A 26,152-nucleotide genomic window follows, 5' to 3' on the forward strand; every position below is an offset into this window, starting at 1 on the left:
GCATTTTAAAAACCGTTTTGTATCCTGTGGGCTCGTTTAAAACATCAATGGAATTATTGTGTATGTTGATTTTCCCCTGTTTGTTGCTTGCTTGTCATCTTCAGTATATTGGTCAAGTTTAAAGTAAAACTACAATATTGGCAGGCAACATATGTTTTAAAAAATGTATTCAATATTCCTAAAATGGTTCTCCCTCATTAATTTTAACTTGGTCCATAGTGTACAATTATGTGAGTAAGACAGAAGGAAATGGGACTGACCATTGGAATTTCCTCTGTCCTGATAATGCTTATCACTGTTTATTTTTATGAGGGTAACATTTTAGTATGAGCGAAGCTATTTCTTTTTAAGTCTTTGAAGAAAGTTATTGAGCTCTTAATTTTGTGTATGCTAGCAAGTTTTCATTATAGCTGTAAAATGCACATCTCTATACTGTACTTCAATTTGTAAATTGCATGTATTTATATCACTCCTGTTAGAAAACAAGTGCTAAAAGCTTAGAATGTTCATTATCTGAATATTAATGTTGCCACAACCTAGAAGTGTGATCTAGTAATAATAGCTTCAAACATGGTTAATATTCTTGTCAAACCTTAGAAATTGAACTAGAAATGGGAAGCAAAACAAAGCATCCACAGGGGTATACCGTATAATGGGGGGGGGGGGTCTATCTCTGATCAAATGGTTTGCAAACATGAAGTAAAATGGATGTAAAAAAAGATATGTATTATTGTCATGGCCAGTAGTTAAAATAACCGGCAAAGGAACTCGCCTGAGCGAATCATAGAAAACAGCTTACTTGTAGTGGATACCACTGTACGACCCAGGGGCATTTTTTTTTCTTAATAGGTATTTTGAGTTTCTATCTTCTTTGCTCACTGTAATTGTGTAAAATTACTGCACCTTTATACTCTGCCATAATAGACCACCAACCTAATAGGTGTTCTGGAATATTGCTATTAATGAATTGTTTAATACCTTGCTACCTAACTTTGCCTCATAAAGTCGAATGAAAAAATGCTGAATTATGTTACATTAACATATTGAATTACATACCGCTTTGGAGTTTGTCTCAATCTGAAATTCTAGGTGATGCTAAACTTTTGGCCATAGCTGTATATCTATGTCTTTTGTGTAATTGAAGGGAATCTGTGTTGGGGGTTAAAGTCTAATAATAAGTTCAATATTTATATAATAACATTTAGTGAGGGTGACATAGTCAACTACATTATATTAAACTTACGGAACTGTATAGGGGTGTTACATACTGCAGACAGTGGACTCTGTTTGAAAGATATAAACAGTGAGTATCTAATACTATCCTAAAATGTATAAACGTGATATTTTGTGGACCTCTTGACATTGTGTATAATTCAATGGCTAATAAAGCAGAACTGTATAGAATTAAAAGGCAGTGTTAGGATCTGCCTGATGATTATAGTATCATTCTTTGAACTTACTATCATTACAGCACAGTGGATAATGGAACCACTGTCCCACAGTAAGAAAAACATGGTTAACTGTTAAATTACACTGCGCATTTGGGTTCCAGGCTCATTACTTTTCCCAAACATAGTTTTTAGCTGCAGGGACATAAGTTTCCTTTACTTGTCGTCTACGTCATTCTTTGAAGCAAATAGCCATGCTCTGGCTACTGATCTCAGAAGTATACAGTTTGGAATTACTTCCTCAAGATCTGTTCAAGCTCAGGATTAAAAAGAGCATCATTTAAATAAGCCCAATAATTCAGAGCAATGGTTCTCAAACCAAAAGATAAGAAATTCTGTGGGGATCAATGTTGTCATTTTGCTCTGTTCATTCAGTTGTTGTTCTGCATTTCATGTTATGGTTCACAGACAATGTATACCTGTTGCATCTATGTACTGTAGTTAATTTTTTGTGAATTGTAGACATTTTTTAGTGCCAGGTGTTAACAAATGATCACTAAAACTTACTGTATAAAAACAGGGTTCTGCTCTACATTTAGTTTAGGGACCCGTGCTAGGCTCACCACCATTGATTCTTAAAACGTGGAAAAATGCAGATTTTCAAAATGCTTAAAGGAGAAAAAAATCAAACAGGGAGACAGAAAAACACAAATGTTTTGTACTGAAATTCAATTATACAAAATGACAAACAATACAAAAGAAATATGTACAACATTCTGAATATCTGAAAGGGAAAATATAGTACATTTCAATGCTCACATGTGTACAGTACATTTGGTGTTGAAAACAGGAGACCAGATGCAACAATAAAGGAGTATTGTATAAAGTATGAAAAGTTTAAATCTATAGCAACTCATGATATATAGTAGATATTGTTTACTTGGCAAAAAATCTTCATCTTCTACAGTCCCTCGTTGTGTATGGCAGACTTGTAACAAAGTACCATCTAATTGCATGTATATGTATATTTTAATCAATAATCCAATACGTCTTGATTTTATTAATAGTGTATTGCCCTGAAAAGTTGAAAAACTATTTTATTAAAGAGAAAACTTTATTTGGCATAGTATATTTGTATGGTACAGTAAGATACAGCATGCAAATAATTTCACTATATATATATATATATATATATATATATATATATATATATATATATATATATATATATATATATATATATATATATATTACAATAAGTGCAGTACTGTAGACATAGCCCATAGTTACTGGTTACTGTATTTCAGAGGTTTCAATGCCACATGCTGTTTAATGTAATTTCCAGTGGTTTCCATTATAGCATCCTTTTTCTAGCAGGGTGTTCTAAATAGCTGATCGAAGCATCATTACTGCAAGTGTCTAATGGAATTCTTGATTCCCAGCGATAACCTCTTCTTGGCAAAATAGAGACATTATTAGTGGTAACTGGGGTCTGTGAAACCAGCCAATAAGGCTTATCTAGAAGTAGCTTGTTGTCTGTTCTGGGCATTAAGAGCTGACTATACACCACAGGTGCGGTGAATGCAACTGTTACATGAGGGGAGCACTGTTGGAAAGTTGGAACAAATAATTATACATTTGTCCAACAGCACATAATACATTGTATAATAAAATACTCACTTACAAGGTTGGCTACAGTACATTGTACCTTTCTGTAATACACATTATGAAAACAATTCTGTAATATATATAAATATATTATTAATAAAGCAAAATCAGAAGTAAAAAAAAAACAGCTGTGATAGCAGCTGTACAAACCAAACCTCAATATCCAAATTCTATGAGAATTTTATAAAACATTTACAGCTCTCTCTGTATTATATTTAAAATGCTTATGACTTTTAATTTAATATAAGTTAAAAGAGTTCACAGAGACTAACACAAAGAGTAGACAAAGAATTTGTTGTACAGTACAGATTGTGATCCAAACAAAACAATATTTTTAACAGTATGTTGTCCTACCTAGTTAAGATTAGCTTACTTTACAGTACAATATGTAGGGCATGACTGGAACAAATACCAGCACTGGAATCGCCTTTGCTGGTGTTTTTATGTATTACTAATTCTCTATCCACTACAAATACATCTAAACTTACCTTTTGCTTTTTGCTTCCTTTTTTTCCCCGAGTAGTGTTCTTCAAAGTAGGGGATTGGTCACTTAACAAACTTTTAGAAGGGCTAAGATGGAAATCACTGAATTAGTATTGAAAGTTGATTCATTGCACATTTGTTTTTTAAAGCCAAAAATAAGGTTTATCTTTAGCATGAATAAAAAGACTTACCTTTTATTTTTCGATGGAGTCTCTGATGAATTTTCTGATCCTCCCAATGGCGAAAATCCATTAAAACTAAAATGGGAATGATTGTATCAGGGACTTTGTAATATTTACATGAAAACAGACACATTATTAAAAGAGATCTATTTATAAACACGCAACACACCAGTGACACAAAAGGATTGCACATATTAAAGTTTTTTTTTTTTTTTTTTTATTCAAACTGTTTAGTAACAAGGCTTTAAATACATGTAATAAGTGTTCAGTGGGTACCTCTAAAAGCGATTAGAGGTAGCCACCGAGCACATAAATATATCATGTCAATAAACCCAAATCAAGACTTAATTTTAGCACAGATCTACTACGTTAGATCAATTTCAGCAGTGTGGAGTAGTGGTTAGGGCTTTGGACTCTTGACCAGAGGGTCGTGGGTTCAATCCAAGGTGGGGGACACTGCTGCTGTACCCTTGAGCAAGGTACTTTACCTAGATTGCTCCAGTAAAAACCCAACTGTATTAATGGGTAATTGTATGTAAAAATAATGTAATTGTATGTAAAAATAATGTGATATCTTGTAACAATTGTAAGTCACCCTGGAGAAGGGTGTCTGCTAAGAAATAAATGATAATTTCACAGGTTGAGGAAAGAGAATTGTTTTGGTGAGGTCATAGAGGGAAGATCTGTTATGGTAGCATCATTTTGTCTAAACATTACAATTAAGTAACCAATGACTTTGACCTTGAACCTAATATAGCTGCCATTTGGAGGTAGCTTTGATATACTGGCTTTAGATCTAGTACACAACTCAAGGATTATCTCTGTCAACTTCAAAAAAATAATTGTTTGAATTGACAATCTAGATAGAAAGACTACAATGTCAATAATAACATTAGTATAAAATATGAATTTAGGCATGATGCAAAGTTTCAATATTCTTACAATTCCACAGGTTATGTTTTTTGATATGTTATTGCAATGGAATTTCTAAACTGCATGTAAATCAAGACACTGTATATTTTGTTCTTAACCCCTCACCCCCTGCTCCCTCCTCTCATGTATTTGAGAACTTACCTTTTATTTTTTAATGGTGTCTTCCTGTACCTCAACGGGCTTTCAAAAGGTTGACCTGTATTGAAACTAAACATAGAAGTTCTTTATAGTCTGTTCAATATTTGTACAACCAAAAAAAAGTTTAATGTTAAAATATACCATCAACAGAATAAATACGATGAAAAGGTGTAATATCTGAAGAGGGACACATTTACAAAATAGATGTCAGACACAAACAGGGTCCTTTTTTTGTTTGCTGTGATGTTATATTTCATACGTTTTATAATTTCTTAAACAACTGGATAGCTGGAGCTGGTCTATATTTAATCAATACATTCTAAATACAGTTGTTGCTGTAAGACATGTAAATGTAGATTTTACCTTGAATATAAAACCTTACCTTTTATTTAACGGAGTCCTCAAAGGATCATGTTTTTCACTGACTGATCCTGATTCATTGTCCTCTGGAAACCTTTTCTGAAGACTAAAATAAGAATCACACTGTTATTCTGAATTTAACTGGTGTGAAAGATTCAAACTAATACAATATTTTACAAGGACACAATTAAAAGCATTATTTTATTAAAGAACAATCTGAATGTATTTAAAATATACTAATGTATCTTAGAGAGACATAAACTGTGTAGGATGTAGGTGAATGTGTGCAGATGGAGCAGAAAATTGAAGGCACATGCATTTAAAAGATATAAAGAAAATGCTTACTAATACTCAGTCCTATACTGGAATTATAACAAATTCCTCAACAGATGCTTAATCCACCCTAGGCATTTTTGTATCTTTCTGGAACTTCATTATGTAAGAGTTGCAGCAAACTGATATTAAGCACCACATTTGTCTCTTTGAAGAAATTCATGGAACCAACTTTTTTCTTTTTAATTTTCAGATTTTTTTTTTTTTTTTTTAACTTGTGATAGCTCTTGCCCTATGAATTAGATTTAAAAGATTTAACTTCAACTTTATACAGGGTCGATTATCTAGCCTGGTACTGAGGTTGGCAGCCTGCAGAAATAGACCACTGGCACGAATTCCTCGCTAAACTAATTGAATACATTCATGTTGGGGCACAAAGGGGACTTTGTTTTTGTTCTTCGTACACATGATAGGTGCTACAGTACGTATGGCTAGTGTAACATGCTTTACATCTTATCTTAATGTTAAGGGCCTGAAACATCTAGAGCTTAAAGCAATCAGCTATCCGATCACCAACCCTAAATTTGACTTTGTAGTAGCTGCAGTATTTTTTAAAAAACATCTTCATAAAACAACTAAATTATATGGCATCGTTATTTTAAGAGTCACCTGCAGAGGGCAATAATTTGAAATGTTATGTATATGGTATCACGTGAAGATATATTTAAAATAAAACATGCTAAATGAAGAGTTCTCTAAACCTCAAGTCTTGTTTATATGCTTGTTTATTGTTGTTTGTATGCTTGTTTATTCTTGTTTGGTCAAATAAGCTTGCCAGAGCTACTTTCTGCAGAACTCAGTTGTTGATAAAGAATTGCTTCGTACGGCATTTTAGTGCAAAGTTGTGTGAGGTCACGCTATAAACGAGATCGTCACTGTTAAAGTCTTTTTATTTTTATTATTATTATTATTATTATTATTATTATTATTATTATTATTATTATTATTATTATTTGTTTACTTAGCAGACGCCTTTATCCAAGGTGACTTACAGAGACTAGAGTGTGTGAACTATGCATCAGCTGCAGAGTCACTTACAATTACATCTCACCCGAAAGACAGAGCACAAGGAGGTTAAGTGACTTGCTTAGGGTCACACAATGAGTCAGTGGCTGAGGTAGGATTTGAACCGGGGACCTCCTAGTTACAAGTCCTTTTCTTTAACCACTGGACCACAGTCTTCTGCATATATAACCATTTACTCACCCCTTTTAAGCTGTACGAAGTTTTGGTCGTGCATTTCCTTTAGTGTGAGGAATGTGGGTGGAGAAAATGTGACGTTTCTAACCTGCATGTAAACCAAGACACTGTATCTTTTATTCGTAACCCCTCACGCCCTGCTCCCTCCTCTCGTATATTTGAGAACTCACCTTTTATTTTTTAATGGTGTCTTCCTGAACCTCAATGGGCTTTCAAAAGGTTGACCTGTATTGGAACTAAAAATAGAAGTTCTTTATAGTCTGTTCAATATTTGTACAACCAAAAAAAAGTTGAATGTTAAAATATACCATCAACAGAATAAATACGATGAAAAGATGTAATATCTGAAGAGAGGCACATTTACAAAAGAGATGTCAGACACAAACAGGGTCCTTTTTTTGTTTGCTGTGATGTTATATTTCATACGTTTTATAATTTCTTAAACAACTGGATAGCTGGAGCTGGTCTATATTTAATCAATACATTCTAAATACAGTTGTTGCTGTAAGACATGTAAATGTAGACTTTACCTTGAATATAAAACCTTACCTTTTATTTAACGGAGTCCTCAAAGGATCATGGTTTTCACTGACTGATCCTGATTCATTGTCCTCTGGAAACCTTTTCTGAAGACTAAAATAAGAATCACACTGTTATTCTGAATTTAACCTGTGGGAATGATTCTTCACAGACATACATACAAGATTCGAACTAATAAAATATAACTAATAAAATAAGGACACAATTACAAATCTGAATGTAATTAATGTGATATCTGTATAATGTGAAATAATGTATAATGTGATATGTTGTAACAATTGTAAGTCGCCCTGGATAAGGGCGTCTGCTAAGAAATAATAAAAATAATTAAAATATGCTAATGTATCTTAGTTAGAAATAAACAGTGTAGGATGTATGTGAATGTGTGCAGAAGGATCAGAAAATTAATCGTACCTTTTTCCATTTTCTTTCCAACAGAACTATAATATTGCCACAACTCCAAGAACACTTAATAATAATCCACAAATACTGGTAAATCCAGTCGTTACTGCATCTGTAAATAAAATCAGATTTATATGTATTCTTCAATTTTCAGTTTCTTCAGTAGTGCCTCCTGTTCTTTAAAGAAAGCCAATGCAATGCTGCTTTAAGAATCAATTTACAGAATCACAACAGTAGTGAGAGGCAATAATTGTAAATATCATGCCCTGTGATATAGTAGGGGCGGTCATATTTTCCATATACCACTATCTGAAAAACAGTTTTTCCAGCTGTCATGAAACTTGCTATTAACATTATTTAGCTTAAGTTCTTGAGACGATCAGATTATCTGGTATATAGTAGTAACAGTGTTATTTTGTTATTGACATCTTACTGATATAGTTCAATTGTGAATAAATCTAATGATTACAGCTGCAATGACTATCAGTTTCTGACAGCTCAGTTGAAATAGATTTAATTCACCTTGTTTCATGCTTTTAGACAGTTTGTATTGCTGTTACAATGTTATAATAATAGTCAGAGTTAGATCACATTTAATAGAGGTGCCATAGCTATGCATTGTAATAGTAACTTTATGTAGAGCAGTCACGTCACAGAACGCTATGACAAGGCAGCAGTGTGGAGTAGTGGTTAGGGCTCTGGACTCTTGACCAGAGGGTTGTGGGTTCAATCCCTGGTAGGAGACACTGCTGTTGTACCCTTGAGCAAGGTACTTTATCTAGATTGCTCCAGTAAAAACCCAACTGTATTAATGGGTAATTGTAGTAAAAATAATGTAATTGTATGTAAAAATAATGTGATATCTTGTAACAATTGTAAGTCACCCTGGAGAAGGGCGTCTGCTAAGAAATAAATGATAATTTCACAGGTTGAGGAAAGAGAATTGTTTTGGTGAGGTCATAGAGGGAAGATCTGTTATGGTAGCATCATTTTGTCTAAACATTACAATTAAGTAACCAATGACTTTGACCTTGAACCTAATATAGCTGCCATTTGGAGGTAGCTTTGATATACTGGCTTTAGATCTAGTACACAACTCAAGGATTATATCTGTCAACTTCAAAAAAATAATTGTTTGAATTGACAATCTAGATAGAAAGACTACAATGTCAATAATAACATTAGTATAAAATATGAATTTAGGCATGATGCAAAGTTTCAATATTCTTACAGTTCCACAGGTTATGTTTTTTGATATGTTATTGCAATGGAATTTCTAAACTGCATGTAATCAAGCCACTGTATATTTTGTTCTTAACCCCTCACTCCCTGCTCCCTCCTCTCATGTATTTGAGAACTTACCTTTTATTTTTTAATGGTGTCTTCCTGTACCTCAACGGGCTTTCAAAAGGTTGACCTGTATTGGAACTAAAAATAGAAGTTCTTTATAGTCTGTTCAATATTTGTACAACCAAAAAAAAGTTTAATGTTAAAATATACCATCAACAGAATAAATACGATGAAAAGGTGTAATATCTGAAGAGGGGCACATTTACAAAATAGATGTCAGACACAAACAGGGTCCTTTTTTTGTTTGCTGTGATGTTATATTTCATACGTTTTATAATTTCTTAAACAACTGGATAGCTGGAGCTGGTCTATATTTAATCAATACATTCTAAATACAGTTGTTGCTGTAAGACATGGAAATGTAGATTTTACCTTGAATATAAAACCTTACCTTTTATTTAACGGAGTCCTCAAAGGATCATGGTTTTCACTGACTGATCCTGATTCATTGTCCTCTGGAAACCTTTTCTGAAGACTAAAATAAGAATCACACTGTTATTCTGATTTTAACTTGTGTGAAAGATTCAAACTAATACAATATTTTACAAGGACACAATTAAAAGCATTATTTTATTAAAGAACAATCTGAATGTATTTAAAATATACTAATGTATCTTAGAGAGACATAAACTGTGTAGGATGTAAGTGAATGTGTGCAGATGGAGCAAAACATTGAAGGCACATGCATTTAAAAGATATAAAGAAAATGCTTACTAATACTCAGTCCTATACTGGAATTATAACAAATTCCTCAACAGATGCTTAATCCACCCTGGGCATTTTTGTATCTTTCTGGAACTTCATTATGTAAGAGTTGCAGCAAAAAAATCCAGTCGTTACTGCATCTGTAAATAAAATCAGATTTATATGTATTCTTCAATTTTCAGTTTCTTCAGTAGTGCCTCCTGTTCTTTAAAGAAAGCCAATGCAATGCTGCTTTAAGAATCAATTTACAGAATCACAACAGTAGTGAGAGGCAATAATTGTAAATATCATGCCCTGTGATATAGTAGGGGCGGTCATATTTTCCATATACCTCTATCTGAAAAACAGTTTTTCCAGCTGTCATGAAACTTGCTATTAACATTATTTAGCAGTGATAAACAGATAAACAGTGGTTATCTGCTGTCACTGGACATTAAGAGAAATATGAACGGGAATACAAAGAGGAACATATATATATTTTTAAGTTTGTAATTTTAAAATATTGTTATGTTTTACCATAGACAGATAGACAGGTCCTTCCAGTGATTGCTCCCTCAGGATATGCATTGAATAAACAGCTGTAACAGGCTTCATCTTCCTTCCTAACTCCTTCAATGGTTATACAGGAAACATCTGTTCCCACCTGGGTGACAGTCATGCGGTCTCTGAAAGCATCTGTAATTTTTGCTCCAAAGCGCTTGTTGTATGTGGCAATATTTTCAAATGATTGTCCTTTTGTCTTCTGCCAAGTAACTTGTAACACATCTTTGTGTTTTGTTAGCTCACATTTGAGGCTGACATTTTCTCCCAGTGTGGCTGCGACAACACGTTGTGTTCTTACAAGTTCTGCTGAAACTGCAAGAAGTTTTTTGTTATCAATTATTATCAATAATGCACATACACTGCAGCATTTAAGAATGCCCCCCGCCTCTACTTCAAGTGACATCATTCATGTTTAAAACATTATGTGTAGAAACCCTAGTCTGGTTCATCTAGTTATGCCACGTGTTATATGAACATCCAAGCATTTCATTTATATTTTACAAAATGAAAAACATTATTTAAAAGGTACATTCTGTAGTAGAAAATGAAATAAATAATTAAAAATATATCTATACTTACCACTACCATAAACTGTGCTCATAACTAACATTCCGAGTATATACAGGCACATCTTCTGGAACTGCATCATGTCTGGGCGATTACACAACGGTTTAAATCTCCCACTGTTTTTTTTTTTTTATATATATATATATATCTATACTGTAGTACCTCCCAGCATTTTTCAAATTTGAACCCACCTCCCTCTAAACTCCAATAAGAACTGTCTGTGTAAAACTGAAAGTGAAACTCAGTTTGATTAAAACTACTTTTTTTTCTCCAGTATATATTCCCTTTAGTGCAGTTATTATGTGTTTTGATATTTTTATTCAACATTTTCAAGCCTTGAAAACTGTTAACTAGCTTATGTAATGTTGTTCTTGCCACTGAAGAAATTATTTTCTCTTGCTGAGGAACAGAGGCCTCTCCAATTATATGACTTGTATTACTGAACAAATCAATAATTTGCAACTGGCTATTGTAGTAAAAAAAAAAAAAGCTATTCCCAATACAATGCACCCAAGTCTCCTACTTACAATAGTTATTTTATTTAGCTGTTTGTGCTTCACACTGCCAGCATGCACTTAAATGTGCATTCAATTTCTGTGCACTGCGTTTTGTATTTAATGGCACAACAGATTTTCAAGTGGTTTTTAGCAGAAAAGAAAAATCTCAGGGAGCCGGTACAGTGCATGTAATTTGGGAGTAAACATTATGATTTTTCATTGACAGGCATATTTTGTTGCTGTAATGTAAATGTTTTGTAACATAGGGGTACCCATGTACACTGTATAGTAGTCTTATGCAATCTATTTGCTTTACTATGCAGTGTGTACAAGGAGCAAACTGCACAACTGTGTGTGATTGGATAATTCTCTTCCTTGCTCTGTAGCATTGTTCAAATTTGTTTTAGCCCAATGTTATTAGCAGGCAGCGAACGTTTATAAACTGTCCCTCAATCCAGAAAGGGTGGGTGGGCCGTCATTGAAAAGGCAGGATTTAAAAGTAAACAGGAAGAATCATTGCACTGTATTTAAACGGTTTGCTGATATTGAAACTAAACATTGACCTCATGTGCGTCACTTTGCACTCTATCAGCTCAAGCTAACTTTGTAGTAGTGTTTCAGTCTAAGTTTTTGAGTTAAGCAGAAACGTTGTGTTTCAACATGTTATGACAGTTTTGCAGAATTACATTTGCCATATCAGAAGATTATGTTGTGTTCCTCCCTCATTCATATTATTGTATTAAAAATTACACTACAGAGGTTCCTTGGTAGAGTCATTCATATTGTTTCACACAGAGTAAGTTTGTTTTAAGGAGAAATATGTGTTTATTAGAACTTCCCATTTAAATATGTACCCTTACTCACCTTCAGCATGTTCAGAAAACTTTAGCAAGACAGCTAGTATGCTAGTCTCCCAAAATGAAGCGGGGAAGGCTGACAAACTAGAAATTACACAAACTTGATTGCTAACCTCTTCATTGCTTCTTTTTAGCATTACCACTGGTGTTACAGTCCTGAGAATATTTTGGTTCTTTGCTTAGAACTTGAAGTTAATTCAGGAATTCCAAATATACAAATATTTTAAATATAAATATATTACAGAATCCAGGTATTGTACCTTTGCTTGCAGGTCTGTGGTCTTTTAACGTAGAGGATGTGATAAAAATGTTTAATCAGTTACATTGCTTTAACTTTTTTTTTTTTTTTATTAGATGTAATAACCTTTGTAGATGTGTAGCTATGCCAGTATGTAGAGCAGCAGGATCAGACAGGTTTTACTGTCTTTAAATAATTAAATTACAACAAGTACAACAATTGATGTATTTTCTTGAACGTTTTGTGTGGCTTACATTTGTATAGTCTATATATGTGTTTGGTGTACTTTGGTTTCAAATAATGTCAATTTATATGTTGCTATTTTAATTTAAACTTGTATCTTCAAGCATGCTGTATGAGAACAACTTTGAAGCTGCTTTTAAAAATGTGGTTCTACTACGCTTGAATGTCTGTGTTTTTATCAGGGACATGAACTGGATGGTTTTCCGTTCCGGTTCGGCTCCAAACCGAACAGGAATTTCCGGTTCCGAAAGTTCAGAACGGCTGATTTAGTTCCGTTCCGGTTCGAACAAAATGAAATACCAGTTAATACCAGTGTAGTGTTAGAAAGTGATACATCGTCACAATGTGGTACGCATACCAAAATGTGAGCCGTGTAATCTCAGCAAGTGGTACGCTGTCAGATTTTGGTACAGGTGCAATCAATTGCGACCTGATTTATTTTTTTGCAAACTTAAACTAGAAACAGACAATGAGAAGTCCACCGCAAAGTTGCACAAGTAGACCCAATGTATTGCATATGATAAATATTCACATGCCATTTTCTTAATGATGGAAAATATGATGCATTACATTAAAAACGATGTAAAAGACTGGAAAATATGATACATTCAATTAAAACAGATGTAAAAGACCTAAAACAGCATAATGTACCAGATTTGAATGGCCGCTTCCCTGTTTTCTTAGCGGAAGTTGTTTAGGCATGCACGAGCAAGCGCAGTGCGCTGCGTACCACTTTTTAAGGCGTACCTGAAAATAACACCTCACTGGTAGCAAAAGCCTCTCGTTCTGGAACTGATTTTATCGTATTCCGACATTGGCTGGGACCAAGTCAAAACGTGGACGGCCCGCTAATTGCACTTAACAAAACTGTATATAATAGCGTTTTCTTTTTTTGTAAGTATCTTATTTATTCGACTCATAAAAAGAAAACACTATTAAATACAGTTTTGTTAAGTGCGATTAGTGGGTTGTCAAAGTTTTGATTTGGTTCCAGCCATTGTCAGCAGCCGTGGATCTGCCAGCAGTCAGGTTAGTTTAATGCACTGGCTATAATTACGTTTTATGAGTGAAAATATAAGATAATATAATTTTTTTTTTTTTTTAAACTGCTCAATGGTGAAAAGTTGTTATTGTTGTTTTTAATCATTGCATATCGTATTTTAAGTCATTCGTGTTTTTTTGTTTCTTTTCTATAATTATGTAGGATACATGAATTACATTTAAAAGAAACTAAACTTGCGCATTGTTTTCCTGTTTTTAAATGTATGTAGGCATGAATTACATTTAACAGTGCTAAGTTTTTTGTGAGTATTATATAAATACTCACAAATAAGTTCGGGAGGAGGGACACCCCCAATGCATTACGTCATCTAACTGTACCCTATCAAAATACTTAAATACTCATGTAATCCTCTCTCGCATTTGATTCATTCACATTCGTCATGGAAGGAATTCTAGATTACTCTTTGACCGATGATCTGTTTGCCCTTTCACCAGAACAGTGCCAACCTTCTGCTCTTCAGACTCCGTCTTCTCCTCAGACTCCAGCTTCTCCTCAGACTCTGGCTTCTCTTCAGACTCCAGCTTCTCCTCAGACTCTGGCTTCTCTTCAGACTTTGGCTTCTGCTCGTCCTCAGCTATGATCAGTCATCCTCCCAACTTTCTCTTTTTTGGCATTTCACCATGCAACTACAAATAGAAATAAAAACCGGAATCCCGGCTCTGCACAAATCCATTCTTCAGCCCAGCCATCTACTCCAGTTCGACGGAGCTCCCGTCCCCCCCTTAGTAAAACAGCAGTTTTTGACATTAAGAAATTGATTATTTCAAACTTAAAAACTGCCTGCAAAGAAAAGTTATTTTCTCACTACCTGTCTTTAATCAACTTTCATCTTGATTCCAGTCGCTCTTGCAATGACGTCATCACAAATCGTCACTCTCCAGTAACTAGAAGCAGTACAGTCACCTCAGCTGATGGCGGACACAGGCGCTGTCATTTTGGAGTACGTAATCCAGCAGTTAATTTTCCAGCTGCAATGAGACACGTGAGTGATTCTAATATCATCACATCCGATACTACTGCTGCTGCTCCTGTACCTGGTCCTCTTCATCAGACAATTGATTCCAGTTCCATTAACATCCCAGCTGCCCTGTCCAGTATATAAAAGCTACTATTATCAATACAACAAGCCGGAATAATTCAACCAGTGAATCTAGTAGGCATCCAACAGGCCCCTGCAGATCACCTCCCAGCCCCTGGGAACCCCAGTGTCTCGGGCATCCATTCATCTAATATGGGCGTCCAGATGGCCCCCACTGTCAACAGTCCAGCCTCGTCTATGGCCCCGGGTTTCACCGAAATCCCACTTCGTGAGTCGAGCCATTTCTCTCAACTCTGCAGCGGGCATCCATTAGGCCCCTCCTGTTAACTTTCCTGTAAACACACTCTCCTCCACCAATATTTTCCCATGGGCATCCAGCAGGCCCCCCACAGGTATTTCTGCTTCTGTTTCAAACTTCCCTTCTCACATGTCTTCTGTGGGTGACCAGCTGGCCTCTCAGTCTCTCTTCAGCCACCCTGTTCTTCCTCCCACTGTATCTTCTGCTTTTCTACTGCCTCCCCCTGATAATGCTCTAATCTTCAATCCAAGGCCTGTCTATCTCTCTCTTCACCAGCAAATACTTTCAGGTGCAGATATCAATTTAGTCTTTTTGTTCATCAATTCATTAGATAGCATTAGCAACAGAACACTTGATTGCGGAGAACTCTTAGTCACTCTCAAATCCTCAGATCCACACACATTCAAAATGCTTACTATTTCCAAGTTCATCACCTCATTTAGTCATTACAGATACATCATTTGTGAGGTTTACCCTGACAGGCGTCATGAGTTAGACGATTATCCTTGACCTGTCTGTTCATTTTGGTGGGACTACTATTTACGATTATCACAAAGCTTGTTCAGCAAAAGCTGCAGCTTGTCTTCAACAGTGGAATCAGCGCTTGTATCGGGGTGCTCCAGCTCAGGATTTAATTTGCTGTTTCTTCACTGGTTTACATGCTCTTTCCTGTTCCATATGTGGCTCATCTGCTCTTCTTGCCCTTCAGTGATGTCCGTACCTAACCGTAAAATGAATACTCCATCAATTTTCTTTGCTCCCTCCTGTTCCAAAGATAGCTACGGCCACCCCATTATTTTTTCAGGGGGTCAGTAAGACTGTAATAATTTTAACAACAGAGCTTGTTCGTTTTCTTCTTGTAATTTTTATGTAACATTTGCACCCATTGTGGAGAAACTCACTGTCAAGCAGTATGCCCCCCATCGACCCAAAACTTCAGCCACGACTCAGAAATACAAACCTCCCAAAGCAGCTGTTCCTGAATGACTGCTAAAATTCCACTGAACCTCAATAAATATTCAAGCACTTGCTTCAGAATTAACTCTTCACCTTGATCTTCAGTTTGTATCTTATTTGATTCATGGTTTATCTAACAGGTTTTCAACTGGGCTATACTCCTTTCCAACTTCTCAAATGATATGCAATAATCTGCAGTCTACCATTTCTGACCCTGCAGCAGTAGATTCCTTACTGCAAAAAGAGTTAGATAACAACTTCATGATCGGTCCCTTCGACACACCTCCTTTTTCTACTTACCGTATTAACCCACTAGGTATAGCGATGTGTAAATACTCAGGTAAGAAAAGACTTATCCACTCCTCACAATTCTTCTACTCCCAGGAACAACAGTTTAATCCCTCATGAAGATTTTTCTCTCCAGTACGCAACCATCGACCATGCCATTTCCCTTATCAGGTCAAAATGCATGGCTTGCAAAAACAGTTATTTCTAACGCCTATGGCACCTTTTCAAAGTTCAGTGGCATAACACCTTTTTTTCAGTATGTTTAACATTCGGATGCAGAAGTACTCCCAAAATATTCACACTATATCAGAATCTATTTGCTGGATCTTGTTAAACAATTATCACATTCCCTTCCTGCTCCATCTCTTAAATGATTTTTTACTTGTTGATTTTCATTATGCCCTCCCTGTGCAGAGTCTAATTCTCAAGTCTGTATTTTCAAAACTAGGGATTCCTCTAGCCGAAGAAAAAACAGCCGGTAGATTGCATTGTTATTAAAACACCCTCGGAATAAAGCACTCTCTTCTGTCCTAATTCTCTTCGATCTCTCTGCTGCCTTTGACACTGTCGATCACTCTATCCTCTCTCGCTGACCTGGAAATCTCTGGCATTGCTCTGGCCTTGTTCTCCTCCGACCTCTCCTGTAACGTGGCGTGGCTCAATCTCCACACCTCACCCTCTCTCAACAGGAGTCCCCCAAGGATCAGTCTTGGGTCCTCTCCTGTTCTCTCTCTACACCCACTATCTGGGCCCCCTTATCACATCCTATGGTTTCTCATACTATTTATTTGCTGATGATGCTGAGATCTTCGTCTCCTTCCCCCCCTCTGACCCCACCATCCCCTCCCATATCTCTACCTGTCTGTCTGCTATCTCCTCCCGGATGCACTCGCATCACCTCAAACTCAACCTCTCTAAACCAGCTGTTTCTTCCTGAGCAACATACGAACAATCCAACCCTTCCTCATCAACTACTCCATGCAACTCCTCGTCCAGGCCCTGGTACTCTCCCACCTAGACTACTGCAACTCCCTCTTGGCCGGCCTCCCTGCGTCCGCCACCCATCCACTCCAGCTCATCCAGAACTCCGCTGCTTGCCTGGTGTTCTCTCTGCCTCGCTTCTCCCACGCTACTCCACTGCTCCGCTCACTCCACTGGCTCCTGATCACCGCTCGCATCCATTTCAAAACTCTTGTACTCGCCTACCGATGCCTTGACCAGACTGCACCCAGCTACCTCCAGACCCTCATTTCTCCCTACACCCCCACCCGACCTCTCCGCTCCGCAGTGGTGGAATGACCTTCCTACGGATGTCAGGACTGCCCAGTCCCCAACCACCTTCCGGCGCCTCATCAAGACACACCTCTTCAGACAACAACTTAACTTAACCAACAAGCACTTAACCCAATCTGTATTTTGTATTTCACTGGCACTCGTATCTAACCCTGATGTAACTGTCAACACAGTTATCTGCTCTTGAACTGTCCCGATATCAAATCGTACTGTGTTTTGTATTTGCTGTTATTAGGACTGAAGTCATTGTATTTTGTATCTTGTTCTTAATTGTACTGTAATTCTTGATATGTATTTTTTGTATACAAGTTGCCCTGGGTAAGGGCTTCTGCTAAGAAATAAATAATAATAATTATAATAATAATAATAATAATAATAATGTACTTTTAACACGCTCCACAACACCTGAATCCTTGAAAACCACAAAGTAACAAGTTTAAACTGTTCACTTTGGTTACAACTCCTAGTACAGACCGAACTTTAGAACTCTGGCAGGAAAAAAATTGCTCACCAGAGATTATGAAAAATACAGCATGGAGTAGTGTATGAGAAGTAAATGCCCACCGTCGGGGTGTGATGCTTGTAGCATCCTATGGAGCCCAGGACAGAAAGAAAAAATATGTATCTTGAGCACACATCTTCCTATCTTGTGGCCAAGAGATAATATCTCGTGCACATTATATATATATATATATATGTCTCCTCCCGGGCTCTGTAGTATCGCACTCCTCTGGTGTGCATTAAATTCTCATGTCATACACTACTCCATGCATTATTTTCTCTTTCTCTCTAAATCTATATAAAATTCTCACAAAAAACATATGCCTAACTAAATTAAAAAAAATGAAAACAATGAGCAATTTTAGTTTCTTTCTACAAGACACTGCTGTTACAGGTAACGTACCAAAACACAATGTTGTGGTGTGACATTTGTATCTCTTAAACTCCACTTGGTATCCCTGAACAGATAATTGTCTGCACTTCAGATTTATGCAAAACATTTTATTAATCAAGACATTCCACAAATGCAGTTATACCCCAGATGTTATCCAATTACTATGAATTCAGAATAATTGGGTGGGATAGTTGTTCTTTACTTTAACAGTGACTGCCAAGACTATTACAACATTCACAATTATACTGAATCTCGGCACACACTATTGCAAAATTATATATATATATATATATATATATATATATATATATATATATATATATATATATATATATGGTTAAATACAGTAAAACATAACAAAAAAAATATAAACAATATTAACATAAATACATAAATAATTAACAATTTTATTTACAAGTATTTTATAACTAAGTCCTGATTGCATTTTTGTCTTTAAAGAGTAGCTAGCTTAATAGGGTGTAAAGTGCAAGCATTATGTTTTATTGATATGTTTTACAGGACAGTACAAAACATAATTACAGTATTTGCAGAATGAACACATGCACAATAGAATATTGATATAGTTGAAAAAAATCCTATTTGGTAGTTGAAGAGGTAGATCACTTTTATATAGTTTTGAAAAATATCATTTTAAATTGTTTTCTTCACTTTTGCAGTCCTTAAACTGGGTATAAGCAGCAGTACTTCATGGGTGCTAAATAATAACAATAATCTGTGTTTTTATATAGTGCCGTTCATAGTGGACCACCATCACAAAGCACTTTACAAGATACGAGACTAGGGTGTGTGAACTATGCATCAGGTGCAGGGTCACATACAACAACATTTCACCCGAAAGACAGAGCACAAGGAGGGTAAGTGACTTTCTCAGGGTCACACAACAAGTCAGTGGCTGAGGTGGGATTTGAACTAGAGATCTCCTGGTTACAAGGCTGTTTCTTTAACCACTGGACCACACAGCCTCCTGCTCAGTTGTGTAGAAAATACAAGACATCATTCTCCACTGCTGACCATCTGACACCACCCATAAGTACACATGTCTTTGAAAACAAAAAAAAACAAACAAACACAGGCTTAAGCATAAGACATCTCTCCTGCATTGAGCTTTTCTTCCAAAGGGCCTGCTGGGAGAGAACAAAATCCAAATAATCATTTCAACATTCTTCTTATTAGATGGTCACCAATAACATAAACTGCAATGCTCTACAAGCCAACCACTCTAACTGTAATGTGTGATGCTTTATTGATTAAAAAAGGGGAATAAGAATATATTACTGGTAACAAAGTGTTATGAAGCACCCTGCAGTGTTTACAAAAAACGCATTACTTTCCCTTTGGAGTATCATTTGTGTATCACAGCAATATTTTTCATAGCACTTTGGATTGTTTTGTTATTTTTAAATCAACTGGGAAATACCGTTTTCAACATCAACTCTGGAGTGTTTGCTAGGAGAAAGAGAATGTCTCTTATAAGCATCGCAGTGTATCTAAAACATGTTCCCTTCTGCAACAAAGCTGCTGCTACAACTGAAACTGGTGGTGTATTGTGGGAACACAAAACAAGTAATGTTGCAAGAGGAGCATTATCTGGATACACTGCGATGTTTATAAAATAAATTATGTTTCTCTTGGGCATGCTAAAGAGTAAAAGTTGAGATATGTATACCCAGTAGTTTTTGCAAATGTTTTTTTGTGCATACTGCAGGTTTCTGTAAACAAGCATTGGAATTTAAGGGAGTTATTTTCTTTTACCTTAGGAATCCAATTATTCAAAGTGACATTACTAGAAGAATTAGAGCTGGAAACAGTGTGTGAAATACTGTTATTACGGTATTAAGTTGGACAAAATGGTTGTATCTCTAGAATAGCACTATTTAAAAGATTTACCTTCTGTTCTGTTTTAAAAGCCATTTTCCTTTCATAAGTTTTAGTATTGTTTTCACTCGCCAAGCACTTTTCAGTTAGTTTGTTCAGTGTCAGTTTTATGTTATATGAACTCTCAATGCAGTCATTTCAGCGTATACACTGCAGGGTATACCTCTCTACTGTTTTGTTATCTATCAAGGAGAGTGTCGAAAAGGTGGCAGGGCGTTTTGACAAGTAGCCATGTGGGCCTGACTTGAACAAGTGAAACGAATCATCTGAAATCTTGACATCAGTAATACAAGATTGAACTTATGATCAGATGGTGTCAGTTGTATATTAATGAGCACACAACGATTTTAAGTCAACATTGCATCCACTGTGCTCTGCATAAAGGCAATGGAACTACAATGAAAGAATGGTGTAAAAATGGCTTCTAAAATGTTATGTGTAAACTGCAACAATCCATCGTTCTTTTTTTGTTTCTAAATGAATTCCTTCCTATTACTTGTTTATCTATCTATCATCTATCATTGTTGTTTGGTTTACAAATAAAACCCTGTGATTAGTTTGGATATGTTACTGTACAGTCCTCTAGCAATAGAAATAAAAAAATAAACAGATCAGCCATAACAAATTTATAGCAAAATCAGTATGTCCCTGGATAGTAATAAATACTGAGATATAAAAATATCTTCCAAACACATTCTATTTCACACCTTCACATATAAACTAACTGTGCATCGACTGGCTCATAGTAAGTTAACCTACCTTTGGTTTTCTTTCTTTTTCTGATTATAAAACAAGCAACTGTCACGATAATCAGAGCTGCGATACAGAGGATCACCAAGACGACTACACCAGGACTACGAACATTTGTTACTGCAAAAAAAAAAAAAAAAAAAAACATGTTAGAATTTGTGTTAAAATATCAATTTCAATTCTTCTAAATGAAATGCCTCATCTTCAGGGTACTAAGAAAAAAAAGCCATTGACTTCACTTGGAGCAATCTGGGTAGAAATGGCACATGAGTTTTTGTTTTGTTATGTTGTTCTGCAAAAGAAGATATTAAAAGAGTTGAAACCCTCCTATCAGGAAATCACCAACTTCCTCCTGTGGTAAGAACTCTCCTAATCTTAACACTGGCAATCGAATATGTAAAAAATAAAATAAATAATTACTAGGAAAATACCAAAATGTTCTCACAGTTGTTTACATTTGAAAAAACACACTGTCTGGAAAGCACCATGCTTTCCAAATTGCTATGGCAACAACAGAATGTAATGATCACACTGATGCAGCTTATCTACTTGCAGGAGTCCTCTTACCAAGAGATATACTTTCCTGTGAGTCACTATTTAAAGAGCTGCTGCACAAAACAACAACAAAAAAACAACACTAGCACTGACCATATGGTGCAAAACAACACACAACACAGAGCAAAAACAGCACCAATGAAGAAAGTACAATAATTTGGTAAGGATTTCTATTTTAATTGGGGATTTGATTTTTTTAACCTGGGATAGAGTGCCACCTGGAGGTCAGTAAACATGACCAGCAGAAAGTAAAATTTTGACACCCCCACCTAAAGTATACAGTACAAACATAAACACTTACATGTTCTCTTGTCTTCTCTAATAGTGATGTTTTTCTCAACTTCCTCATTCAGTGTAGAGTGGCTTACAAAGCAGCTGATTTCTTCAGCAGGGAAACTTGACAGATCCAGTGTAAGGTTGCTGGTGACTGTCACAATCCCATTGCCATTATGATCTACGCTGCTTTGCACGGCATTCGAAGTGACACTTTCTGATGCGTTCCATCTGATCTTTGGGGCTGGTTTCCCAGTGGCCGAGCAGCTCACCACTGCTGTATTTTCAGACTCTGTAGAGATTGTTTCAATATGTATCTCAGAAACACCTGTAAAAATAAAAAATAAACTCATGATTCATTCGGTATTCATTGGACTTTCCTCACTCTGTCACGGGTGCTTTTTGAATACAGCAACCTGGGACTTCCAGTTGCTGCTGTTGCTCTGGACTGTACCATTTCAGTTTCACGTCTGTGCTCATTGAAATAAACACAATAAAAACAAACGCTCGTGTTAAAATAAATAAATAAATAAAATTTAAAAAAAAAAAAACATGGCCCAGTTTTTCACTATGAGAACATTGTTCACGTTATATACTTATTACAATACACTACACAATGGGCAATTTGTCCACACTGAAAATGCTGTAGGATCTTGAGTTATAGGGAAACGTTAACAGGGTGGTTCCAAACCACGAACAATAACACATTTTGGCACTGAAGTTAATATACAGTTAACACGTATTTAAATACAAAATATATGTTCACTTACACTTTTCATAGAAACTAATATAAAACAGAAACACATTTTACATTATAATCACTGTTTATATACTGTACACATTTTAGAACTTCCACGCTGACATTTTTAACCGGACTTCGGAATCTCCCTTGATACAATAACCATTTTTTACAGTGGCGTGCAGATTCTGGTTACTGGGATCTTAGCGTCAAATGCAATGGCTTCTCTGCAGTGCAGTCATCTGTCTTTTTTTTTTGTGTGACAATGCTGTTGTCACTGCATTTCCACACATCTCAGAAACCAATTACGGTAATATAAAGTTTGTATTTGAGACAGTTTCTGATGCATGAGTTATGTTACAACACATGAAACGTTTGTGTTAAACCCAACACTGTAATGGTGTAAAACCAACAAACTTTATAAAAAACAATTATATAATTTCTTAAAAATAAAAGCCAATACTCTTTCTTTCTAGTGTATTTTTTAAAAAAAAAAAATTATGTATTTACTACATTGTTCGTGTAATCCAATGTATTTCCTGTTATTGTCTTACATCACCATAAATAAACACAATTTAGCCTGGGATGGCTTATTGCATGTATAGCGACACGTGGTTTCCAGCCAATGAAAGCCCCGCTGGGTTAAGGCCAGTTAAACAGTAATTATATTCTTACCAAGAACGGTAAAGCAGGATCTTCCAGTAATTGATCCTTGTGGGTATGTGTTGAACAAACACATATAACACCCTTCGTCCTCTGGTTGAACATTATGAATAGTTATCGATGATTCATGTAATCCTAGCAACGAGAAATTCACTCTCTGGTGGTACGGTTCCAGGACTTTTGCTCCAAATGTAACGCTGTAGGTAGCCACGTTCTCCAAAGCTTTATCCTTCTGCTTCTGCCAGGTAACTTGTTTCACTTTCGGATCTGACAGACTGCATCTGAAGGTGAAGTCTTTATTTAAAACAGCCGTGGATCCATCCGATTGAACTGTTACTGTAGTACCTGCACCAACACAAAAGCGATAGTGAGAAACCGTTTCAATATTTTTTGCAAAACTACACACAGACTCATTCACTCACTCTCTTTCTCCTCTAGTGCTAAAAAGAAAAAAAAAATACTTTTAACTTTTAACCAGAACGCGCAACATTTTGTACTGTGATAGTAAAGTAAATGTCAGACAATAATTGAACAAAGTAATAGTACTTCTACGACTACTTTAATAAGTCACTTACCGGTACATCCAGTCAACACAACGAGCATAAGCAGGGTGAAATACCTCACAGAAACATCCATCATTCTAGAGTAGTAATTATTCACTGGTGATGGTCAAAGTTAGTCTGGGAAGTTTGTCCGTTCCAGACGCTCACTAGACAGCTGTGAAGTGTAAGTTTACATCGCGCTGGATTCTTATAATACTCACAAAGGAATTTACTAGCGGAGATTCCTGGCAATTACGACATTTGTCAACGGAAGTGCCTTGTCTTTTCAGCTGTCTATCATTGTGTGTGTGTGTGTGTGTGTGTGTGTGTGCGTGCGTGTGTGTGCGCGCGTAGAAAATGATAAAAGAACATAAGAAAGTTTACAAACGAGAAGTAGCTACTAACGACCGTTTGGGCTATGTGTCTGCCCAGTTCTGAATGCTGTCAAGATCATTTTGAATGACCTTTGCTGCTGCAACAGTGGTATTATTATTATTATTTGTTTATTTAGCTGACGCCTTTATCCAAGGCGACTTACAGAGGCTAGGGTTGTGAACTATGCATCAGCTGCAGAGTCACTTACAATTACATCTCACCTGAAAGACAGAGCACAAGGAGGTTAAGTGACTTGCTCAGGGTCACACAATGAGTCAATGGCTGAGGTGGGATTTGAACCGGGGACCTCCTGGTTACAAGCCCCTTTTCTTTAACCACTGGACCACACTGGACCACACAGTGTTTGCCACTCCTCCTATTTTTGTGTCGTCTGCAAATTTAACAAACACATAATTCATATCTATAAATCACTAGAATTACAGAAAGAAATCTCTTTAACGAACGTTTCGACTAGGTGTCTTTCTATTGAAGACACTGAGAAAGACTTATACTGGAAACCTCTGTCAAATAATTTTACTTTATTATGTAAAAAAAAAACTTGTTCTTATGTCATTCTTCTTATTTTTTTTGTACATGAAAATGAAGTATATTCCTTGCAAAATCATAAGTTAAGTTTCTGGATTTTTTGCAACATACTGTATGATGTTGGAATATAGATGTGATTCACCTTTTACGGTAATGCATCAAGTCTGAACAAATAACACTTTATATCCTGTAAATTGCTCAGTGGTTTTCAGTACCGAGATCCTCATTGTCATGCGGGATATCCTTATTTCCTCTGCAACATTCTGGATTTGGTCATTTTGTTATCCTGTGTATGTGTCATGAAACAAAATATAAGAGATTTCCAGGAAGAGACCTGATTTAAAAAAAAAAAGCAGTGTCTTCCCCTTAGCGTTTGACGTGCTATTTGTGGGACGTTTCAAGTTCAAGTTCCCATTTTTCTAATGCAATTACCCTTGGGGATGCCACATTTTTGTAAGCTTACAAAAAAGGAACCAACAGTTACCAATAAATTCTTCATTGATTACAAATCCACATAATTCCACGGAATTGGAGATGGTAATTTGATACTGTAAAGCCATAAATATTTGCGACCAAAATATTTGGCGAATCACACCCATAAAACCTATTTTGCTCCAGAAATGTTGGCGACCTGTTGCAATATACGAAGTATGTATTGTTGGTGGAATCTGATATTCGTGCCAAAAATATATATATATTTTTTCATACGCGAAAAACACATAGTAAAAGGCTCGCACATATTTATGGCTTTAAGTATGTACCATCTTCAGAACACTAGCCTGTATTAGTAAAGGTCTATCTGTAATGTTTAAAGTCAGATATCAATTAGATATTATGTTCAGAATAAGAGGTGGTCCTTAAGCTTGACCCCTGAACCTCAGTCATGTAGAATGTAGTAATGTAGCTATGTCAGTAACATCCACCTCCCCACCATGGCTTTAAATTCACAATTAGAGCAAGCAGTATGGTAAAACAGTTGACCATGACAGAGGGATGGATGAACGGACAGACACCTTTGTATAGCCGCAGAATCAGATCATTGTACTAAAACCAGTATTACTTACCTAGTCATGAAACACGACTTAAGCTATATAATGTTAATACTAGGTTTCCTCACAATCGGATAAGTGGTTCACCAGATATTGGCAAAAAATGTAAGTCTGTGTGACGAATAGGTGGACTGACGTACAACCGCCCCCACTATTCTCATGCGTTAGATTCCCCAAATTTGATTTTTGGTTAATATTTTACAGGAAACACTTGATCAAAAGGGTAACTCAGTAATTCAGTTACTGGCATTACAACAATGCAAGTCAGTTCTCCCTAGAAAGCCCATACGGCTGCTAAGATGAT

The 26,152-nt window shown here is 36.0% G+C and overlaps 2 protein-coding genes across 4 annotated transcripts; both read right to left on the reverse strand.

Annotated features, from left to right (window-relative positions):
- Nucleotides 1-2,679: 2,679 nt before the first annotated feature.
- Nucleotides 2,680-10,875, reverse strand: LOC117972804 (uncharacterized). Its single transcript, XM_059029665.1, has 11 exons — nucleotides 10,805-10,875; nucleotides 10,199-10,537; nucleotides 9,976-10,054; nucleotides 9,369-9,452; nucleotides 8,990-9,055; nucleotides 7,235-7,318; nucleotides 6,856-6,921; nucleotides 5,175-5,258; nucleotides 4,796-4,861; nucleotides 3,731-3,796; nucleotides 2,680-3,626 (listed from the first exon to the last, which is right to left on the reverse strand). The coding sequence occupies exons 1-11, from the start codon at nucleotides 10,872-10,874 to the stop codon at nucleotides 3,431-3,433; spliced, it is 1,200 nt and encodes a 399-aa protein (XP_058885648.1). The 5' UTR covers nucleotide 10,875; the 3' UTR covers nucleotides 2,680-3,430.
- Nucleotides 10,876-18,799: 7,924 nt separating this feature from the next.
- On the reverse strand, nucleotides 18,800-24,162 carry LOC117406537 (OX-2 membrane glycoprotein-like). Of its 3 annotated transcripts, none has more exons than XM_034922588.2 (5): nucleotides 23,912-24,162; nucleotides 23,349-23,681; nucleotides 21,963-22,262; nucleotides 21,116-21,226; nucleotides 18,800-19,602 (listed from the first exon to the last, which is right to left on the reverse strand). In XM_034922588.2, exons 1-5 carry the CDS (start codon nucleotides 23,973-23,975, stop codon nucleotides 19,556-19,558), a joined length of 855 nt encoding a protein of 284 aa, XP_034778479.1. In that variant the 5' UTR covers nucleotides 23,976-24,162; the 3' UTR covers nucleotides 18,800-19,555. The 3 variants fall into 3 exon arrangements, 2 of the variants coding, with proteins under 2 accessions (XP_034778479.1, XP_034778478.1); XM_034922587.2 differs by having other exon boundaries at nucleotides 18,800-19,605; XR_004663673.2 differs by having other exon boundaries at nucleotides 19,584-19,602; nucleotides 21,116-21,210.
- Nucleotides 24,163-26,152: the final 1,990 nt, after the last annotated feature.

This window comes from Acipenser ruthenus, chromosome 8 (genome assembly GCF_902713425.1).
Source record: "Acipenser ruthenus chromosome 8, fAciRut3.2 maternal haplotype, whole genome shotgun sequence".
NCBI classification, from domain to species: Eukaryota; Metazoa; Chordata; class Actinopteri; order Acipenseriformes; family Acipenseridae; genus Acipenser; species Acipenser ruthenus.

Bases quoted from the DNA above. Each gene is read 5' to 3' on its own strand.
- LOC117406537 (XM_034922587.2), bottom strand. From the start codon at position 23,975: ATGATGGATGTTTCTGTGAGGTATTTCACCCTGCTTATGCTCGTTGTG. The intron at 22,263-23,348 runs GTAAGAATATAA...TTATTTTTACAG, and splicing joins ATCCTGCTTTACCGTTCTTG to GTGTTTCTGAGATACATATT. The intron at 21,227-21,962 runs GTAAGTGTTTAT...TTTTTTTTGCAG, and splicing joins TAGAGAAGACAAGAGAACAT to TAACAAATGTTCGTAGTCCT.
- LOC117972804 (XM_059029665.1), bottom strand. From the start codon at position 10,874: ATGATGCAGTTCCAGAAGATGTGCCTGTATATACTCGGAATGTTAGTT. The intron at 9,056-9,368 runs GTAAGGTTTTAT...TTCTATTTTTAG, and splicing joins AGGACTCCGTTAAATAAAAG to TTCCAATACAGGTCAACCTT. The intron at 6,922-7,234 runs GTAAGGTTTTAT...TTCTATTTTTAG, and splicing joins AGGACTCCGTTAAATAAAAG to TTCCAATACAGGTCAACCTT.